General features: G+C 44.2%; 1 protein-coding gene across 1 annotated transcript in view; it reads left to right on the forward strand.

Annotated features, from left to right (window-relative positions):
* The window catches only part of ASB9 (ankyrin repeat and SOCS box containing 9), an 88,990-nt gene that overhangs the window by 4,109 nt on the left and 63,914 nt on the right, over nt 1-20,967 (forward strand). Inside the window, exon 2 of the mRNA XM_073668071.1 lies at nt 15,818-15,897. Within this exon, the coding sequence (XP_073524172.1) occupies nt 15,818-15,897 (80 nt within the window). The remainder of the gene's footprint in view (nt 1-15,817; nt 15,898-20,967) is intronic.

Below are 20,967 nucleotides of genomic sequence, written 5' to 3' on the forward strand. Positions count from 1 at the left end.
AACCAGAGGAATTTTCTGTTTACCCGTGAGTCGATGAATAAAGCTGTTTATGTTGGACTTGTTTGGGTCACTGCCTCAGTTACTACACTGCCGCCTTACAACTTGGTGGAGAAAGCAGGCATTGTGACTGAGGCATACCCCACCGGCAGCTGCATGACCACAATCCGGCCTGCCACCTTTCAGCCCCACCCCGTGGACAAAATGGAGGAGCTGTTAAAGCAGCTGGTACTTACTCAGCGGCAACAGCAGGAGCAGCACCAAAGTCTGCAACGGCAACTGCAGGAGCAGCAGTACAATCAGCAGCAGCTGCAGTCTCAGCGGCAACAGCAGGAGCGGGAGCAGCAGTACAATCAGCAGCAGCTGCAGTCTCAGCGGCAACAGCAGGAGCGGGAGCAGCAGCACAATCAGCAGCAGCAGTTACTGTACCAGTAGCAGCAAAAAACAAATGAACTGTTGCTGCAACAGATTGCTGCCCTGCGGGAAACGGCCACAACGCCGATTCCGGAATGTCGAGAGGCCCGGGACAAGGTTCGCTCAGCGTTGAGGAAGATGGGACCGGAGGACGACGTGGAAGCCTTCCTGACCATCTACGAATGCACAGCAGAGCGAAAACACCTACCAGCCGTCCAGTGGGCAGAAGTGGTGGCTCTGTTTCTGGTCGGTGATGCCCAAAAGACCTACTTCGACCTCAGTCGGGAGGACGCCCAGGACTACCAGAGGCTCAAAGGTGAGATCCTTGCCCGACTGGGGGTCAATACATATGTGAGGGCTCAGCGTGTATTTTCATGGGCCTATGTGGAGATCTGACCCGCCTGGTCTCAGGCTTATGACCTCCTGCAGCTGGTAAAGAGGTGGCTCCAGCCTGAGACTTTGTCTCCAGCCCAGATGGTGGAGAGGGTGGTGGTTGACCGGCTGGTGAGGACTCTGCCAGCCACTATCCAACGTTGGGTGGGGCAAGGGGACCCCGGCACACTTGACCAGGTAGTCAGCCTGATCGAGCGCTACTCGGCCACTCAGGACTTTATCCAGGACTCTGCCCCCTTGTGGCTGTCACGCTGATCCCTGCCAACCCAGGAACCGGTAAAGGGGTCGTGTCCCTCTGCTGAGGACAGTCAGCACCATACCCGTGCTGAAGGGGTACCCCAGAATGAGAGTGGCAGGAGACCGGTTCCCTCCCAAACAGTCATAAGACCTAACAGTACCTCCACCATTAGGTGCTGGCGGTGTCAGGGGCCGGGACATGTGGTTACTAACTGCCCCCTGACTACGGAGCCCATGGACTGCGGGTATAACCGCCGGGTTTCAATGTACGCCCAGAACGTCTGCACTGCGAGTGCCGACCCCTCGAACAGTGAACCCCAACTGTGCCAGGTACTGGTTAATGGGTACCCCACGGAGGCCCTCCTAGACTCGGGGAGCCTAGTGACTATGGTGCATGGGTCGCTAGTGGCAGGAGACAACCCCAGTGGATGGCAGGCGGGGTTGTGTGTATCCATGGGGACCTCCGACAGTACCCAACCACGGAGGTAATTTTGTCCACGCTATGTGGTAACATAAAACATGTGGTGGGGGTGGTAAAAAATCTTCCCTATGGAACTGTGTTGGGAAGAGACTTGCCCCTGTTCTGGACTCTGTGGAAAAACAAAATCCACTCTCCCATGGTAAAATTTATTACAGGCGCTGTACCCGACGAACCCGAGTCGGGGATACCTGCCGTAGGGGTGTCCAACCTAGGGACAGAGTGTGACCCCGATAGGTCACCCCTAGAGGTGCTGGCAGGAGAGGTTGAGGAGACCCCATCAATCCCCGAGCTGGAAGTGTCCCGGGACACTGGAGAAAGAAGAATGTTGTGAAGAAAAAACGGAGAGTGGTGGTCATGGGGGATTCCCTGTTAAGAGGAACAGAGGCCGCTATCTGCAGACCAGACATTACCTCAAGAGAAATGTGCTGTCTTCCAGGAGCAAAAATTAAAGATGTGTCTGACAGGATATCAAGACTCTTCAGACCTACAGATCACTACCCATTCCTGCTAATACATGTGGGGACAAATGACACCGCAAGAAAGGACCTGGAAACCATCTGCAGTGACTTTGAAGACTTAGGCAAGAAAGTGAAAGAATTGGGAGCGCAGGTGGTCTTCTCATCCATCCTCCCAGTGGATGGCCATGGAACAATGAGGTGGAATAAGATTCTACAGGTGAACAACTGGCTACGTCGATGGTGCCGTCAACAAGGATTTGGATTTCTGGATCACGGAATGAATTACCTATACGATGGACTACTTGCTAGAGATGGGGTGCACCTTACGAAGACTGGAAAACATGTATTTGGAAGTCGCCTTGCTACACTCATCAGAAGAGCTTTAAACTAGAACAATGTGGGAAGGGAAGCAAAAGGCCAGAAAAAGCCATACAGCTGACAAATACTATTGAGATCTCTGCTACTGGAAGTGGAAAAGAAGAACAAAGACAAAAAAATCTAAATAATAAAAATATGGGAGGAAGAGAAACCAATCACAAACTAAAATGTTTTTATACAAATGCACAAAGCATGGGCAACAAACAAGGAGAATTGGAACTACTAATGCAGGAAAAGGAATATGATGTCATTGGAATCACTGAAACTTGGTGGGACGATACACATGATTGGAATAAAAGGCTAAAAGGATACAACTTATTTGCAAGAAACAGACTTGATAAACGAGGAGGAGGTGTTGCATTGTATGTTAGAAAAGCATATATCTGCACAGAGATTGAAGCATCAGAGACTGGGAGTTCTGTGGAAACTGTTTGGGTAAGAATACAAGGAGAGAACAACGGAAAGGACACCATTGTAGGCATTTACTACAGGCCACCTGGGCAAGCTGAAGATATGGATGAACTCTTTATGTATCAAATGACCAAGTTCTCCAAAAAATATGACGTAGTGGTCATGGGAGATTTCAACTATCCAGACATTTGTTGGGAATCTCTCTCAAGTAAAACTAACAGGTCAAGCAAATTCTTATCCTCTCTTGCTGACAACTTTATCTTCCAAAAGGTAGGGGAGAAAACAAGGGGATCTGCTACTTTGGATCTAATTCTTATAAACAGGGAGGAAATGGTTGAGGAGGTAAAGGTGGCTGGGACCCTAGGAGGCAGCGATCATGCTATTATAGAATTTTGGATAACTAGAGGAGGAAGACATGTGAAGACTCAAACTTCAAGGTTAGATTTTAGAAAGGCAGATTTTAAGAGACTCAGAAAGAGAATAGGAGAGATCCAATGGCTGGATGTCCTTAAGGACAAAAATGTCCAGGAAGGATGGGAAATTTTTAAAAATGAGATTCTCAAAGCACAATCGTTAACAATCCCGAAAAGTAGGAAGAATGGGAAGCATTTAAGGAAACCAGGATGGATGAACACAGAACTTAAACACATGCTAAAAAGAAAGAAAGAAATGTTTATTAAATGGAAAGAGGGAGGCATATCTAAAGAAGATTATAGTGCAGTCTGCAGATCCTGCAGGGCACGTATCAGGTTAGCTAAAGCTGACAATGAATTAAGGCTTGCAAGAGATGTCAAAAGCAATAAAAAAGGATTTTGGGGGTATGTCAAAAGTAAAAGAAAAGTCAAAGATGCTATAGGATTTTTACAGGATGGAAATGGAGAAATGGTAAGAGAGGATGTTGAGAAGGCCGAACTTTTTAATTCCTATTTTGCATCTGTTTTCTCTCAGAAAGAAAATGTAACATCAACTGATCTTCACTGTCCTTTTAAAGGAATAGAGGAATCCAAGTTATCAGTAAACAGAAAGATTGTGAGGGAATATTTAGCTAACATAAATGAGTTCAAGTCTCCAGGTCCAGATGAATTACACCCCAGAGTACTGAAGGAGATTGTAGAAGAAATTTTAGAACCACTCTCCATAATCTTTGAAAATTCTTGGAGAACAGGAGAAGTCCCAGAAGACTGGAGAAGAGCAAATGTTGTTCCTATCTTCAAAAAGGGGAAGAAGGTGGACCCAGGGAACTATAGGCCGGTGAGTCTGACTTCTATACCAGGAAAGATCTTTGAACAAATTATTAAACAACATGTATGTAAGTACATGGATAAGAATGAAGTGATTAACCAGAGTCAGCATGGGTTTGTAACTAACAAGTCATGTCAGACTAACTTAATTTCCTTCTATGACAGAATCACTGACTGGGTGGATCAGGGAAATGCTGTAGATATAGTATATCTTGACTTCAGCAAAGCATTTGACAAAGTATCTCACATCATCCTTATTGAAAAAATGACCAAGTATGCAATGGACCAGGCAACTGTTAGGTGGATTCATAACTGGCTTAGTGATCGGACTCAAAGGGTGGTTGTAAATGGCTTCACATCCAGCTGGATGAATGTCTCAAGTGGGGTACCACAGGGCTCCGTCCTGGGACCTGTATTGTTCAACATCTTTATCAATGATTTAGATGAAGGAATTGAGGGTAAACTGATTAAATTTGCTGATGACACAAAGCTAGGAGGGATAGCTAATACTAGAGAAGAGAGAGAGAGGATTCAAAAAGACCTAAATAAACTGGAGCAGTGGGCAGCAACCAACAGAATGGTTTTTAACAGGGAAAAATGCAAAGTACTACATCTGGGCAATAAAAATGAAAAAAGCATATACAGAATGGGAGGAATAGAGCTAAGCAACAGTACATGTGAAAAAGACTTAGGTATACTAATAGATCATAGACTGAACATGAGTCAACAGTGTGATGCAGCAGCAAAAAAGGCAAATACAATTCTGGGATGTATTAACAGAAGCATACAGTCTAGATCACGTGAAGTCATTATCGGTCTTTACTCCTCTTTGGTCAGACCTCATCTGGAATACTGTGTACAGTTTTGGGCACCACATTTTAAAAAAGACATAGACAAACTGGAGCAAGTTCAGAGAAGAGCGACCAGAATGGTGACTGGTCTGCAAACCATGTCCTATGAGGAACGGTTGCAGGATTTGGGAATGTTTAGCTTGCAAAAAAGAAGACTGAGAGGAGACTTAATAGCTGTCTACAAATATGTCAAGGGCTGTCACATTGTAGAAGGATCATCTTTATTCTCATTTGCACAAGGAAAGACTAGAAGCAATGGGATGAAACTAAATGGGAGGAGACACAGATTAGATATTAGAAAAAACTTTTTGACAGTTAGGGTGATTAATGAGTGGAACAGGCTGCCACGAGAGGTGGTGAGTTCCCCTTCAATGGACGTCTTCAAACAGAGGCTGGACAGACATCTGTCTGAGATGATCTAGTGAATCCTGCTTTGAGCAGGGGGTTGGACCAGATGACCCAGGAGGTCCCTTCCAACTCTACCATTCTATGATTCTATGATTCTATGACACATTTGGGACAGCTCAGCTACAGGATCCCACCCTGACTCGGGCACGGGAAAGGGTGTTATAGGTAAATGGCGTAGCACAACAGCCCGGTGCAGATACTGTATTTCCACACATGATAGTCAACGGTGAGTTGCTCTATAGGATAGACAAGATCAGGGACGAGGTTATGGAACTGTTAGTGGTACCTCAGTCGTACCGTCGGGTGGTTCTAGATTTGGCACACACACACCTGCTGGGTGGACACTTAGGGGTTAAAACGACGCAAGAATGTATCTTGCAGCATTTCTCTTGGCTGGGGATTTACACGGAGGTCCAAAAGTACTGTGAATCCTGCCCCGAATGTCAACTGACCACACCCACCGCCAGTTTCCGTAGCCCATTGGTACCCATGCCAGTTATAGAGGTACCTTTTGAACAGATTGCAATGGACTTGGTAGGGCCCATTGTAAAATCCGCTCGTGGCCACCAACATATACTGTTGGTCTTTGACTATGCCACCCGGTACCCGCAGGCTATACCGCTACGCCACACCTCGGCGAAACTGATTGCACGGGAGCTGTTTGCCATGTTCTGTCGCCTTGGACTACCTAAGGAGATCCTGATGGATCAAGGGACCCCTTTTATGTCCAAGGTGACAAGGGAACTGTGCAAAATGCTGAAAATTAAACAATTGCGCACCTCGGTGTACCACTCTCAAACCAACGGGCTAGTAGAATGGTTCAATAAAACCCTCAAGTCCATGTTAAAAAAGGAGGTTTCTAAGGAAGGAAGGGATTGGGACATGTTGCTACCCTATTTGATGTTCGCCGTTTGTGAGCTACCCCAGGCTTCCACAGGGTTCTCTCCCTTTGAGTTATTGTACAGCAGACACCCTAGAGCTCGATTGGACATAGCCAAAGAGACGTGGGAACAAGAGCCGACTCCACATAGGAGTATAATTGAAGATGTGGCTAGTATGCAGGACTGGATTGCGGCGGTCATGCCCATCGTGAAAGAACATCTGTTAGATGCCCAGGCAGTCCAGAGGCGCACATATAATAAAAGAGCCAGGGTCAGGTCTTTTAACAAGGGCTATCGGGTATTAGTACTGGTACCCACAGCCGAGAGTAAGCTCATGGCCAAGTGGCAAGGGCTATATCAGGTTCGAGAAAATGTGGGGGAGATAAATTACTGGGTGTATCATCCCGGAAGGAGGAACCCTGAGCAGCTTTACCATGTAAACCTGCTAAAACCTTGGAAAGATCAAGAGTGTTTAGTTACGGAAGTCACTTCGAGCATGCCACCAGAGAGTTCTCTACCTTCAGCCAGGGATGCGTCCGGGGGAGAGATAAGTGATGCTCTCACAAAACAGCAGTGACGGGAGGCTCGCTCGCTGGGGCAGCAGAATACCGACGTGTTCTCAGAGCTACCGAGTAGGACTACAGTTCTCCAACATGACATCGTCACCGAACCTGGGGTAAGGGTGCGAATGAGACCGTACCGGGTACCCAAAGACCGGAGGCAAGCCATCATGGCTGAAGTAAAACAAATGCTCCAGTTAGGCGTCATCGAGGAATCATGGAGTGAGTGGGCTAGCCCCATCGTACTGATTCCAAAACCAGACGGATCGTTACGCTTCTGTAACGATTTCCGGAAATTAAATGAAGTGTCGAAGTTTTACCTTTATCCAATGCCCAGGGTGGATGAGCTGATTGAGAGACTGGGGCAGGCCCAGTACTTTACCATGCTCGATCTCACCAAAGGTTACTGGCAGGTACCTCTCATGGAATCTTTGAAGGAAAAGACCGCCTTCATAACTCCGGAGGGTCTATATCACTATGTGGTCTTACCTTTTGGGTTACATGGGGCCCCAGCTACATTCCAGAGGCTGATGGACATAGTGCTCAAGCCCCATCAGGAGTACGCGTCCGTGTATCTAGATGATATTATCATCTTTAGCACCGACTGGCATACGCATCTATCCCAGGTACAAGCGGTGCTGGATTCTCTCAGAGCCGCGGGGTTAACGGCAAACCCCAAAAAATGTGCGATAGGGCTAGAGGAAGCCCGATATTTGGGGTATGTGATTGGCCGAGGAGTTATCAAGCCCCAAATCAATAAAGTTGAGGCCATAAAAAACTGGCCTAAACCGTCAAGTACAAAGCAGATGAGGGCGTGCCTTGGCATCCTTGGGTATTACCGCCGGTTTATACCTAATTTTGCTGGGAGAACGGCTGCTCTGACCGATCTCTTGAAAGGAAAAAAATCGGTAATGGTTCGGTGGAACCCTCAGGCAGAAGAAGCCTTTCAGTCCATGAAGTTGGCCCTGTGTGGACAGCCGGTCCTCATCAGCCCCAACTTCAAGGAAACCTTCATTCTACAGACAGATGCCTCGGAGGTAGGCCTCGGGGCGTTATCGTCACAAAAAGTGAATGGCGAAGAGCACCCGGTCACCTACTTGAGTAGAAAACGTATCCCGGCAGAGAAAAACTATAGCGTGGTAGAGAAGGAGTGTTTGGCTATTAAGTGGGCCTTGGAATCACTATGTTATTGTAATGCACACGCCCGGGCTGAGCGGCGTGTGCGTGTGATTCCACTGGACCGTGCCGGAAAGTGAATGCCTGGAGGGGCGTAACTAGGTATTCACCCGATCCGACCAGGGTCGCACGACGGCATACGACGCCAGTGCACCAAGGAGGAACCGAGCAGAGGGACCAGGTGCTACTCCAGGACAGACCCCGGACACGGCTGTTGACCCACACAGGGGAATACAGGAACAGACTGGTTAGGCTGGCGCACAGACTGGTGGGTATAGGCAGGCACGACGGGTATGCAGGCAGGGGGGTACAGGCAAGCACAGCTAGAGTGCAGACAGGGAGGCACTAGCAGGTAGGAACACAGGCGGGATAGGACCCAGTACACACTGGGACTCAGGAACAATACAGGCAGAGGGGTATAGGCGAGCACAGCTAGAGTACAGAAAGGAAGGCACTAGCAGGTAGGGACACTGGCGGGATAGGACCCAGTACACACTGGGACTCAGGAACAGAACCACAGATGTGGCGGACAAACACAGCAGAGTGAGGCCGCCCAGAGAGATGAGCGAGAACAGGGCAGGACAAGACCGCCTGGAGCGGTGAGCAAGAGCAGAGCAGGACAAGGCCGCCAGGAGCGGTGAGCAAAGGGTCAGAGCTGAGCGAGACTGCCGGAGCAGTGAACAAGAGTAAAGCAGGACGAGGCCGCCTGGAGCGGTGAGCAAGAGTGGAGCAAGACTGCCGGAGCAGTGAGCAAAAGGGTCAGAGCGGAGCAAGGCTGCCGGAGCAGCGAGCAAAAGGGTCAGAGCAGGCCAGAACCGCCGGAGCGGTAAGCAAAGGAGTCAGAGCAGGCTAGAACCGCCGGAGCGGTGAGCAAAGGAGTCAGAGCAGGCTAGAACCGCCGGAGCGGTGAGCAAAAGAGTCAGAGCAGGCTAGAACTGCCGGAGCGGTGAGCAAAGGAGTCAGAGCAGGCTAGAACCGCCGGAGCGGTGAGCAAAGGAGACAGAGCAGGCAAGGCTGAGCAGGGGGGACAGGGCTCTGTTCACACGGAACAGACAGGAAGGGAAAGGCAGAGCCAGATACCCACAGGGTACTTGCAGTGAAGTAGCGAGTGGACCACAAACTCACAAACGGGAGTACAGAGACGACAAGCAGGAGTTAGGTACGAGTTCAGACTCTGCAGAAAAAGGAAGGGAACGGATATAGAGGCAAAACAGGTAAAGGATAGGAGAGAGTTCAGACTGGAACTGAGTGTACGGAGGAGACCGACACTGCAGCGGAATACAGGAGCGGGTCTAGGAATACGGCCTCCAGAGAGGCAGGATGAACAGGCAAGGAGCGTGTTCAGACAGGACAGACAAGATACAGGAGCGGGTCTAGGTAATCGGCCCCTAGAAGGCGGGAGGAACAGGCTAGGAGCGTGTTCAGACAGGCCTGGAAATACAGCCTCCAGGATAAGCAGACAAGAGAACACAGACAGGACTCAGTTCAGACACGGGAACTGATACCGCAAGGCAGGAGACATAGACAGGACTCAGCTCAGACACGGGAACTGATACCGCAAGGCAGGAGACATAGACAGGACTCAGTTCAGACACGGGAACTGATACCACAAAGCAGGAGACAAAGAACGGGACCTGGCACCTTCAGAGTGCAAGCACACACTGAATGAAACACTATGCTCAGGCAGGGATAGATGGGAGCAGCTGAGCTATATACCAGGTGACAGACAGCAATAGGCTGAGGACGCACAAGGGGTGTGACCCACAGCAGGTACAAAAAGCAGGAAGTGATCGGGCGCCGCCCTTAAGCAGCAGAAACAGACACAAACAGACAGCATGGAGGGAAGCCAGAGAGACATTCTGGACTGGAGATCAAGTGCGCGCTCTTGCACAGTGGGAGATGGACCACCATGCAAGGACGCCGCCAGGTATGTTACAGTTATTATTTACTCGGGTGTCAGTTCCGCTTGGTGATGGACCACTCACCCTTGGTATGGATGAGGAATGCCAAGGAGAGGAATGCGCGAGTCACCAGGTGGTTCCTGTCACTGCAAAATTTCAGTTTCTCTGTAGAACATAGCCCTGGGAAGTCACAAGCAAACGCGGATGCCCTGTCCCGGGCTCCCGGTATGGTGACAAATATTCAACCCCACAAGTTTGAACAGAGGGGGGGGATATGTGAGGCAGTGTCCTGGATCGTATACGAGGGACGTTATATATCCCTCAGAATGTGTACAGAGACCTATTAAATCCATTGGAGTGCATTGCAGTCACAAACTCACCTGCGGCTGAAATGCAGGAATGAAGGTGAGCATTGACCTGGTCAGGCTATCTGGCTAAGGCAGATTAGTAAAACCTGGCAGGGCCTTCATTTCTGGAGGAGGCTACAGGAAGGCAGTGGGGCGACCTCCTCCCTTCAACCCGGGTTTTCCAGTGGCTTTTGCCACAGGTCCTTTAAAAACCCTACACTAAGGATTAGTGTTGTTCAGTGTTGGGACCTGCTAGGAGCATAGCAGGAAAGCTTGGCGGGTCTGTGAGCAGCTGAACCCACACCTGGAAAGGCTCTGCACCCGTCAGGCTCTGAGCGGCCTGGCGCGGCCGTTGCCCACAGCAACCGTTGTTTAAGGACTCATGTTAACACGGCTGCGAACCGGAGGACTTTTCTGTTTACCCGTGAGTCGCTGAATAAAGCTGTTTATGTTGGACTTGTTTGGATCACTGCCTCAGTTACTGCACGGTGTGAACACCGCCGCCTTATAATATATATCTATATATATATATATATATATACAGTATGTGTGTACAATGTGTAACATACTGAAACAATCACGTGAATGTGTAGAGTAAATAGTTGGCCACTAAGACAACTCTGTAGTCCAGACCAGACAAACACGTTTTTGCCATGTAATTAGAACAATGTGCACCATAGGTAAATAAAATATAGTCTCTACTTTCCACCAAAATTGTACATCCTGTCATACTTGAACATAATGGAGCTGAACTTTTTCTTACACATGAGAGCGGATCATTCAGTTCCTGGCAAGTCTGAACTGGTTACTCTACAATAAGCTGAAAGTAATGCAAATTCTTAAGACACAAAAAACATCAAGTTCTCGGTTTAAAATCACAACAATGAATGATATTATTTGCCGTATTATTATCAGTGTACACAGAAGAAATATAATCCATAAGGATGTGAATCAATTCTTAGGAAATAGACCCTAGTGACCCAAGTACGTCATTGGCTCCACATTTATCCCCAAATGAGGCTTCACATCTGTGGCATTTCCACCCAACCAACAACCACTCACTGTCCTCCAGTCCCAAGATGCAGCAATCACTTATGAGGCTGGTGGTACCTTTTCATCTTAGCATGCCTTCTCCTCCAGTGACTGTACAAGCACCTATGGCCCCATACATAGTTAGCTAATTGCTCAGTAAACAATGTATTAATTATGTAGCCTGGGGCGGCCAAAGATAGAAGAGGGTCACTATTCAAGAAAAGTATAACAGTTTATCATAATTCATCTGCTACTTCGGAGATGGTGGTGGCTCCCCATACCTCTTGGGCCCCTGTGTGGCTACACAGTTTGCACCAATGGTATGTCCACTCCTGAGATAGGCCATTGTTGACTTTGTAATGGTTACAAATATAGGAGTTTGGCTTTTTACTTTCTGTCAGTCATGATTTAGGCCGGTTTCACACATCATACACGTCCGATTACGCCCCAGCCTCGGCTCTGTTGACCAAAACTCAATAGCCGCGTAGGTTGTTGTGTTTAAATGAGGAGACCTGTTACTGATCCACTTATCTCAGTCTGTACTCGGACCGTGAACAATGGATGTGTGAAGCCTTTGGAATGAAGTAGTGAAACATTAGTTTTCTAATCTGTTTATTTTTTTATCCTAATTTCTAAAAGTGAGGGCAGCCATCTTTTCTGGGCTGTTGTTAACAGCATTTAGAGATAAATTTTACAGTAGCTTTATGGACATAGGACACAATAGACTGGAGATGTACACTGACTTTTATAGGAGAGTGTTCTGGGCATGCTCTGTGATCTGGGCAGAGGTGATTGTGCAGGGAGGGGAAGAGGGTGGGCTGCAACCTTCACCTACTGTGAATGATGGATTCTGTGTTATCTATTTCTAGGTGTTCATCTATGTCATTGTAATCTGACATGTAATGGTCATAAGAGGATAGGAAGAGATCTCAATAAACAGAAAGTGTCAGCCTATCATGAGGCTCAGTAGCCAGAGTAAAAAATGCAAGATATCATTTTTTTTTTTTTTTTAACAATACAGCAAATAAAAAAATATTTTTTTAGAATAATATGTTTAGAATAAATAAAAATCAACACGTTAGAGTGTCTATGTCTGAAATACGTATTTAGATGTTGAGCCCTACTGTGAATAGGGATTAGTGACAATGTCTGTACAAAACAGCAAAATATGTGTTCATATGCACAAAATGAAATAAATAAATAGGTGAACATATTACAAGATGTGAGACAGATGTTCATAAAATAAAAGAAGACAGATGTTCATAAAACATTGACACTAGATTTTTTTTGTCTTATTCTAAACTCTCAAAATAGAACAATTTGTTCTATACAAAAACAAAGGAAGTCCTACAGGAAAAATGAAACACTTCTAATCATCAGAACTAATCTCTGTAAGCAACTATTGCTATTATACTATTACATCCATAGGTATAACAGAATTCAAGGCGATGAGAATAATTAGTGATGATCGAGCACTAAAAAGCTCGAGTGCTCGGTACTCAAATCAAGCAGGTCGGACGTTCGGATGGGCTCAATTCATGGAATGAATATAATGGAAGTCAATGTGAAAAACGTGAGCATTTTTTCGGAGGACCATAACAGAAGAATGTGGGGGCGGGGGAGCATAGGAAAATCGTTGAAATGGATGGAAACCGCTTAAATTGAATGGGAACAGCATAGGGAAGTATCTCTGACTCCCAAGTCGCTGCTGGGAACTAAATTATCATGCTGGGAAGGTCCATGGATATTGGCACCATCCCAGCCTAAAAATACCAGCCCGCAGTTGCCCCAGAATTGGTGCATCCATTAGATAATATCAGCACCCAGCTGTCTGCTTTACTTTGCCTGGTTATCAAAGTAATAGCATTTAACAGGTTTAAAGAAGGTTAAAAATACCCTTTAGTGCCACATGAAAGGCACCAAAAGGTGCCACTGTATAATAATTTTAATTAATTCATCTTAATAATGTTTATTGGCTGTCTAATAACTGAAAAACATGCAGGCCAGAGACTCAAGCATGGTAATGATTAAGCAGGGTACTCGATCAAGTGACGAGTGTGCCCGAGGACCCTGATGCTCGATCGAGTATCAAGCAGTGGCGAGCATGCTCGCTCATCACTACTGATAATGCAATAATCCACAAAATTATGTCTCAAAAACCATGAGAGATTAAAGGGAATCTGTCACCTTGGAAAACTCTATTTACCTGTAGATATGGGTTAACATATACCTGTTATAGTCTATTTGGCTGTTCACATGGCCGTGTGTTCTTGCAGACTGAGTGATCTGCAAGAAATCAGTGCGACATGTCAATTTTTCATTGGAGTCATGGATGGAAATTACACTTACAGGTCTAAGGGTCTGTGAAAATCACGTACCGCACACGGATGGCAACAGTGTGCAGTCAATGTGCTGTCAATATATAGGAGAAGTTTGGTCATTTATTTATTTATTTTTGATCAGTGAAAATTACCAATGGTAAAAACTGAATCACGGACCAAACACTGAAGTAACTCAGATCCAGAACAGTGATGAACAACGGTCCATGCTTTTATGTACGAGAGAAAACATGGACATCTGAATGGGGCTGGGAAACTGGATCTAAAAGACCCCAGGAAAGTCAGAAAATGTCTCACTGACTTATATAGGAAAGTGTGAACATGCAATGTGAATTGTGCAGAGAGAAGTGGAATGTAACAAAACTGTCTCCATCCCTTTTGTCAATGTTGGATGCTGTGTTTTCTCCCTTCTGTTTCATAATGAAGTGACTTACACATTGAAGTGTTCTGTAATTTTAATTGACTCAGAGATCTTCAAAACAGGGGAAATTGAAGAATAAGGAGGACCTCAAATTACTGCTTTAGCATCTTTTTTCTAAAGTAAAAATAGTGACTTTTTTAATTTATATCCCATCCATTATTTAATTGCGCCTTTGTAAATTAAATTCACTTTGTTTAATCTCTGTTTTTATTTTCATGGTTTTAGCGTAATTCCTCATTTACAACATTTCGAAATGTCGCAGAATTTTTGCACTTCTGTCCTCCAGTACCCTAGTGGAGTACAAAATCTGTCAATTTTTTTCTGTGTGCAGATGAAGACTGCCTTGCCACATTTAAAGCGTATTGAAAGGATCATGCTATTTTTTTTTACTTTAAAAATGTGCAAACGAGACAAAAAAATAAGCAAGTTTGATTTTTTTCAATTCATCAAAACATTGTGTGCCCATTTTCATTAAATTGGTGCAAAATCTGCATGTGCAAAAAGAAAAACAAGACAAAATAATTACTTAAAAAGCACAAATGATAAATTGAAGAACTTTTCTTTTTACATTGATTACAGACTATGGACACTTTGTGGAACATTTTTTACTTTTACTTAGAGTTTTCTTACAATTTCTCTTTCTTTAGCTTCTACAACCTCTAATCAAGTTAGATTTGGTAATAAACCAGCTCAGATGATTGTTCAGCACAGCAGAGATAAGCATTAGGCTATGTGGCCACGATGCAGAAATGCTCCGGATTTTTTCCTGAGCGTTTCTACATCTCCCTGGCAGAAAAAATGCATGCGGATTGTACATGCGGATTGTACATGCGGATTGTACATGCGGATTGTACATGCGTTTTTCCTGCCAGGGACATGCAGAAGTGAAGCGTTCTTCACATGCATTTCCGCATGCGGGTTGTCAAGCGCTTTCCAAGTGATGTTAGCATCACTTGGAAAGTGCTTGTCAACTTGGTCACACTATATAAATCCATGCAAACGGCATGGATTTATATAGTGTGACTGTAAGAATGGTAAAAAATAAAAAATAAATATATACTTACCTTCTGATGGCCCCCGGTGTGCTTGTCTCCGCTTGCCGGCAGCTCGCGGTAGATTAAAGGACCTGCCGACGTCAGCGGTCGCGTGACCCGTCACATGACTAAATGACGTCAGCGCAGGTCCTTTAGTCTACTGCGAGCTGCCGGCAAGCCAAGACAAGCACACCGGGGGCCATCAGAAGGTGAGTATAATGTATATATATTTTTTTTTATTCTTTTTTTTTTACAGGTACTATGGTACCCGGGTCCTGAGGAGAGTCTCCTCTTCTCTAGACCTGGGTACCATCCGCACATTGAAACGCATGGATTCCGCATGTACAGATGCAGTGATGCGGATTCCATGCGTTTCAATGCAAGTCAATGGCGGCGAAAGCGCTTCCGCAAAATAATTGGTAGTGATGCGGATTTTTCCGCAATGATAATCGGCAGTGGAAATTTCCGCAGCATGTGCACATCACATGCGAATTATCATTGGGGAACATAGCAGACCTTCTACCAAGCGTTTTTTAAGCATTTCTGCAGCGGAATAGCCACTGCAGAAACGCTTAAAAAACGCATAGTGGTACAGATAATCTGACGGATTTATCACAAAACAGCATTCTGCAGCTAGTTATGTACTATGATAGATGGAGGCTGCAGAAGCCAAATTAAGTAACTTTTTAATAAAGACCTGTAGGGAAAAAATTATCAGCCAAAAATGTAAACATTTAAGAAAAAAAATATCAAAGGTATCTATATCCTCAGGCTGTTTATTGTTAATTTTATTAACAACATTAAAGAGATATTTTGTGACGTGATGTATAATAACTTTTCTTTTTTTTTCTCTGCAGACTTTGTGTCTGATTGGTCTCTATTACATGAAGCATCAATTCATGGACGACAAGTAACATTAAACAAATTAATTAACCAGGTAATAAAATAATTGTCATCAGTGTGGGATCATCTACTGGGACCCTACAAATCACAATAGCAAAAGGCCTTTTTATGTTTCCCCAGACACAGAACCAGTGTCTGGCATTACGGTTGTTGCAACTTTTCTAAAGTCTATGGTTCTCCAACGTAGGCTGCTGCCCCTTTCTTCCCACAATCTCTAAGTCAGTTTTCCCCAACTCCTGTCCTCAAGAGTCACCAACAGGTCATGTTTTCAGGATTTTCTTAGTATTGCTGAGGTGATAAATGCAGTACTTGGACAGGCAATAATTCCATCACCTGTGCAATACTAAGGAAATCCTGAAAACATGACCTGTTGGTGGCTTTCGAGGACCAGAGTTGGGGAACACTGCTCCAAGTGTCTCAGTGGTCAGATCATCGCAGATCACACAGTATATTTCTGTTATATTTTAGAGATATTCCGTAATTTACTGAGAACAGTGATTTTTGAAGAACATGAAAGCAACCTGCCATTTTCTATATTGAACACTGAGCCTGATAATAGACTGACACTTAGCATTCTGTAGAGATCACTTTCAGAAGTCTCATTATCATCACAGGCAGAATTACAATGAAAGTTAGCACCTGTATATGCAGTCATGGCCAAAATTGTTCCAGAAAATGAAATACTGTATATACTCGAGTACAAGCCAACCCGAATATGTCAAACCTGACACACCCGTGACACCTAGTAAGCATTGCCCACTCATCACCAATCCTGGTATACATGGCACCCCTCATCCACAATCCGGGTATGCATGGCCCCCTCATCCCCAATTCTGGTATGCATGGCCCCCTCATTCCCAATCCTGGTATGCATGGCCCCCTCACCCCAATCCTGGTATGCATGGCCCCCTCATCCCCAATCCTGGTATGCATGGCCCCCCCATCACTGCACACATGAAAAAAAAATAAACAATTCTACTCACCTTCCTCCCCTCTGCTCCAGCGCTGCGTCCTATTCTGCCAGCAGCTGATCTCAGCATGAAAGCAGTGCATGACTTCACTGCCATGCGCCCTCACCCTTTGATATCAGCTACCAGGATATTCACTCCTCTCCATGCCGGGACAATTCTCTTTAATAGTCACTGTCAGTTGCAGCCTCCAGTTTCTTGCTGTTGCTCAGCGATCACATGTGCCCGCTGCTAAGGAGAATGAATATTCACTCCTCTCCACACCCATGGGCGTGGAGAGGAGTGAATATTCATTCTTTGTAGTAGCAGGCACATGTGATCGCTGCAGCAGCCGGCTACCGCTAAGGCCTGAGCCCCGCTCTTCCGCCGTCACTCTCCCCCACCCCACCATCCACAGCCAGAATGTAAGTGGGACCCTCACTTGAGTATAAGCTGGGGGGGCATTTTCAGCATAACAAATGTGCTGAAAAAGTCGGCTTATACACGAGTATATATGGTATTTCTCCCAGAAAAATTATTACAATTGCACTTTTTTATTTCCTTTGAGTATAATGGAACAACACAAAGAAAAAAATGAAAAAAAAAGGCAATTTGGATATCATTTCACACAAAACCTCAAAAATGGGCCAAACAAAATTGTTGGCACCTTTCCAGAATTGTGGGTAAACAACTTTGTCTCAAGAATATGATGCTCGTACAAACTCAAGTAACAGGTGTGGGCAATATGAAAATCACACCTGAAACCCGATAAAAAGGTGAGAAGTTGACTCAATTTTTGCATTATGTGTCTGTGTGTGCCACATTAAGCATGAAGAACAGAAAGATTTGAAAACCAAAACTGTTTATAAATATCAAAAATCTCAAGGTTACCAGTCTCTCCGGAGATTTTGATGTAGCTAATCTCCCTGGACGTGGACCTGAGAGAAAAATTGATGAAAGGTTGCAATGTAGGATAGTCCAGATGGTGGATAAGAAGCCCCAATCAAGTTCCAAAGAAATTGAAGCTATCCTGTAGGCTCAGGGTGCATCAGTGCTAGCGAGAACTATCTGTCAACATTTGAATGAAATGAAACGCTATGGCGGGAGACCTAGGATGTCCTCTCTGCTGACACAGAGACATAAAAAAGCTAGACTGCAGTTTGCCAAAATGTATGTGAGTAAGCCAAAATCCTTCTAGGAATGCGTCTTGTGGACAGATGAGACCAAGATAGAGCTTTTTGGTAAAGAACATCATTCTACTGTTTACTGAAAACTGAATGAGGCCTACAAAGAAAAGAACACAGTACCTACAGTCAGATATGGTAGAGGTTCAAAGATGTTTTTGGGTTGTTTTTCTGCCTCTGGCACTGGGTGCCTTGACTGTGTGCAAGGCATCATGAAATCTGAAGATTGCCAAAGGATTTTGGGTCTCAATGTAGTGCCCAGTGTCAGAAAGCTGTGTTTGCTTCCTAGGTCATGAGTCTTCCAGCAGGATAATCACCCTAAACATACTTCAAGAAGCCCCCAGAAATGGATGGAAACAAAGCGCAAAAGAGTTCTGAAGTGGCCACCAATCAATCCGGATCTAAAATTAGTTGAACAACTGTGGAGAGATCTTAAAATTGGTGTTGGGAAAAGGCTCCCCTCAAATAGGAGAGACCTGGAGCAATTTGCAAAAGAAGAGTGGTCCAGAATTCCATTTGAGAGGTGTAAGAAGCTTGCTGATGGTTATAGGAAGCGATTGATTGCAGTTATTTATTCCAAAAGCTGTGCAACCAAATATTAAGTTGAGGGTGAAAACTATTTTGTTGGGCCCATTTTTGGGGTTTTGTGTGAAATGATGTCCAATTTGCTTTTTTTTTATTTTTTTTTTGTTTTTTTCTGTGCTGTTCCAATACACACAAAGGAAATAATCATGTGTATAACAAAATACAAGTGCTTCTCACTAAATTAGAATATCATCAAAAAGTTAATTTATTTCAGTTCTTCAATACAAAAAGTGAAACTCATATATTATATAGAGTCATTACAAACAGAGTGATCTGTTTCAAGTGTTTATTTCTGTTAATATTGATGATTATGGCTTACAGCCAATGAAAGCACAAAAGTCATTATCTCAGTAAATTAGAATAATTAACAAAAAACACCTGCAAAGGCTTCTGAAGCATTTTAAAAGGGCCCCTAGTCTGTTTCAGTAGGCTCCACAATCATAGGGAAGACTGCAGACTTGACAGATGTCAAGAAGGCAGTCATTGACACACTCCACAAGGAGGGTAAGCCACAAAACCACTTGTATGTGTAATTGCAATAATTTTCTGAGAGAAATATTTCATTTTCTGGAACAATTTCAAGGGTGCCAACACTTTCAGCCATGACTGTATAGAAAACACAGGATCTGAAATGTACAATAGGTGATGGTCACAGATCCCCTAATCCTCCTCCTTGCACAATGACCTCCCACAGGCTACAAACATGCTTACAACTATCTGACATGGAAGTCAATGAATATCTCTGGTCTATTGTTCCAAAGGCTGATGTAGCTGCTGTTAAGCATATCTCTAAATGTTGTTAGTAGCAGCTCAGTCAAGGCAGCTGCCTCCATAATCATGTGCAGAAAATACAATACAAAAAAAATTGCAATCAGAAAATAAAAAAAATTTAGAAAAAAATTATAGGTAACATAGTAAGATTCTAGTGTTATGAAATATTGTCCATGATGACAAATCATCACCAAGGTTATCTGCGATTGACCACCATCAGGGACATCATTATAAACAAGACATCATTGCGCCAGGATTTGAACCCCCCGGCTGTGTGGTCTGGAGGAGAAATTCAGGAATTCAATATATTACAGTTTCAGGAGGTTTTCTTCTTGAGAAGGTCTTTAAAGCAGACAAATTAAACTCATTACCTAGGGGATGAAATAGAACCATATTTATTTTACGTTTTATCTCTGTCTTATAATGTTTAGTTACTCATTTTGCCTTAACCCTTTATTATAATTACACACATTTGCTCATTACATCGTAGTTTGAGAATATGGAGGCAGGATGGCTTCCAACTACCTACACCACTTGTATAAATAAGCTGTGATAATGTGCCAACTCCCCAATTAGACTACGTTCACACGCCCAGTATCTGTTTGAAATAGAGCAATCCATTAAAAAAAAGTTGTGCAGAAATAACTTTTTTGTGCAGCTAAAAAAAACAGATTTCAGCTGGATCCGTTTTTTCAACATTGACGTTTATGGAAAATGGATCCATTAAGTAGATCTTCATTTTACTTTCATTTGAAAACGATCCTTTTTTACTTACTGGATCAGTTTCAAATGAATGATTATGTGACGGTTCACATGTCCATTAATAAATATTAAATATTTATTTTTCCACCTCCAGTAAGTAAAACTGATCCTTTTCAATTGGAACAAAAATGGATGGCTATTTAACGGATCAATTTTCCATACATTTCAATGATAAAAAATGGATCCAGTTGAAATCAGTTTTTTAGCAGAACAAAAAAAGTTATGTCTGCACAACTTATTTGTCAATTAACTTTTTTGTCAACGGATCGTTCTAATGGATTACTGGACGTGTGAACGTAACCTAACACATACATTTTTTTTGTAACACGTCTTGAAAATCTCAGTTGTGAGAAATAGTTGTCAAAGTCTAAAAAATATTTTATCTGAAAAAAAAATACAGCACGTGTACCACTGATCAGAGCTGAGACAGGACTGTTTGTCTTTACCATGGAAGACTCTGATCAGGCTTGAACTGGCCCACAGGAGAACAGGGAAATCCTCCGGTGGGCCCCTGTGCAGGAGTGGGCCACCACCCTCTTATATGAGCAGTACTTGGCACAATATACTTGAATCACTATGTACAGACAAAGGTAGCATCTTATTCATCTAACGATCTACTCAGTTAATTGTTATAGAAATTTGTGATTGAGGATAATGTCACATTTGCATGAAGCTGAAAAGTGTGGGCCTGGAATTGAGAGTTGGTTACCGGTGGGCCCTTAGCACCCCAGTCTAAAACTGACTCTGATCATGGGTAATGAAACATTTCGAAACTAATTCTCTAATAATTGATGAGTTTTATGTAGTAATAATCACATTCCTAATGACAACATTGAAAGACGTTCTCTATAATGC

The sequence above is a fragment of the Phyllobates terribilis genome, unplaced genomic scaffold (assembly GCF_046119375.1).
Source record: "Phyllobates terribilis strain yellow unplaced genomic scaffold, ASM4611937v1 Scaffold_2__4_contigs__length_985480577, whole genome shotgun sequence".
NCBI lineage: Eukaryota > Metazoa > Chordata > Amphibia > Anura > Dendrobatidae > Phyllobates > Phyllobates terribilis.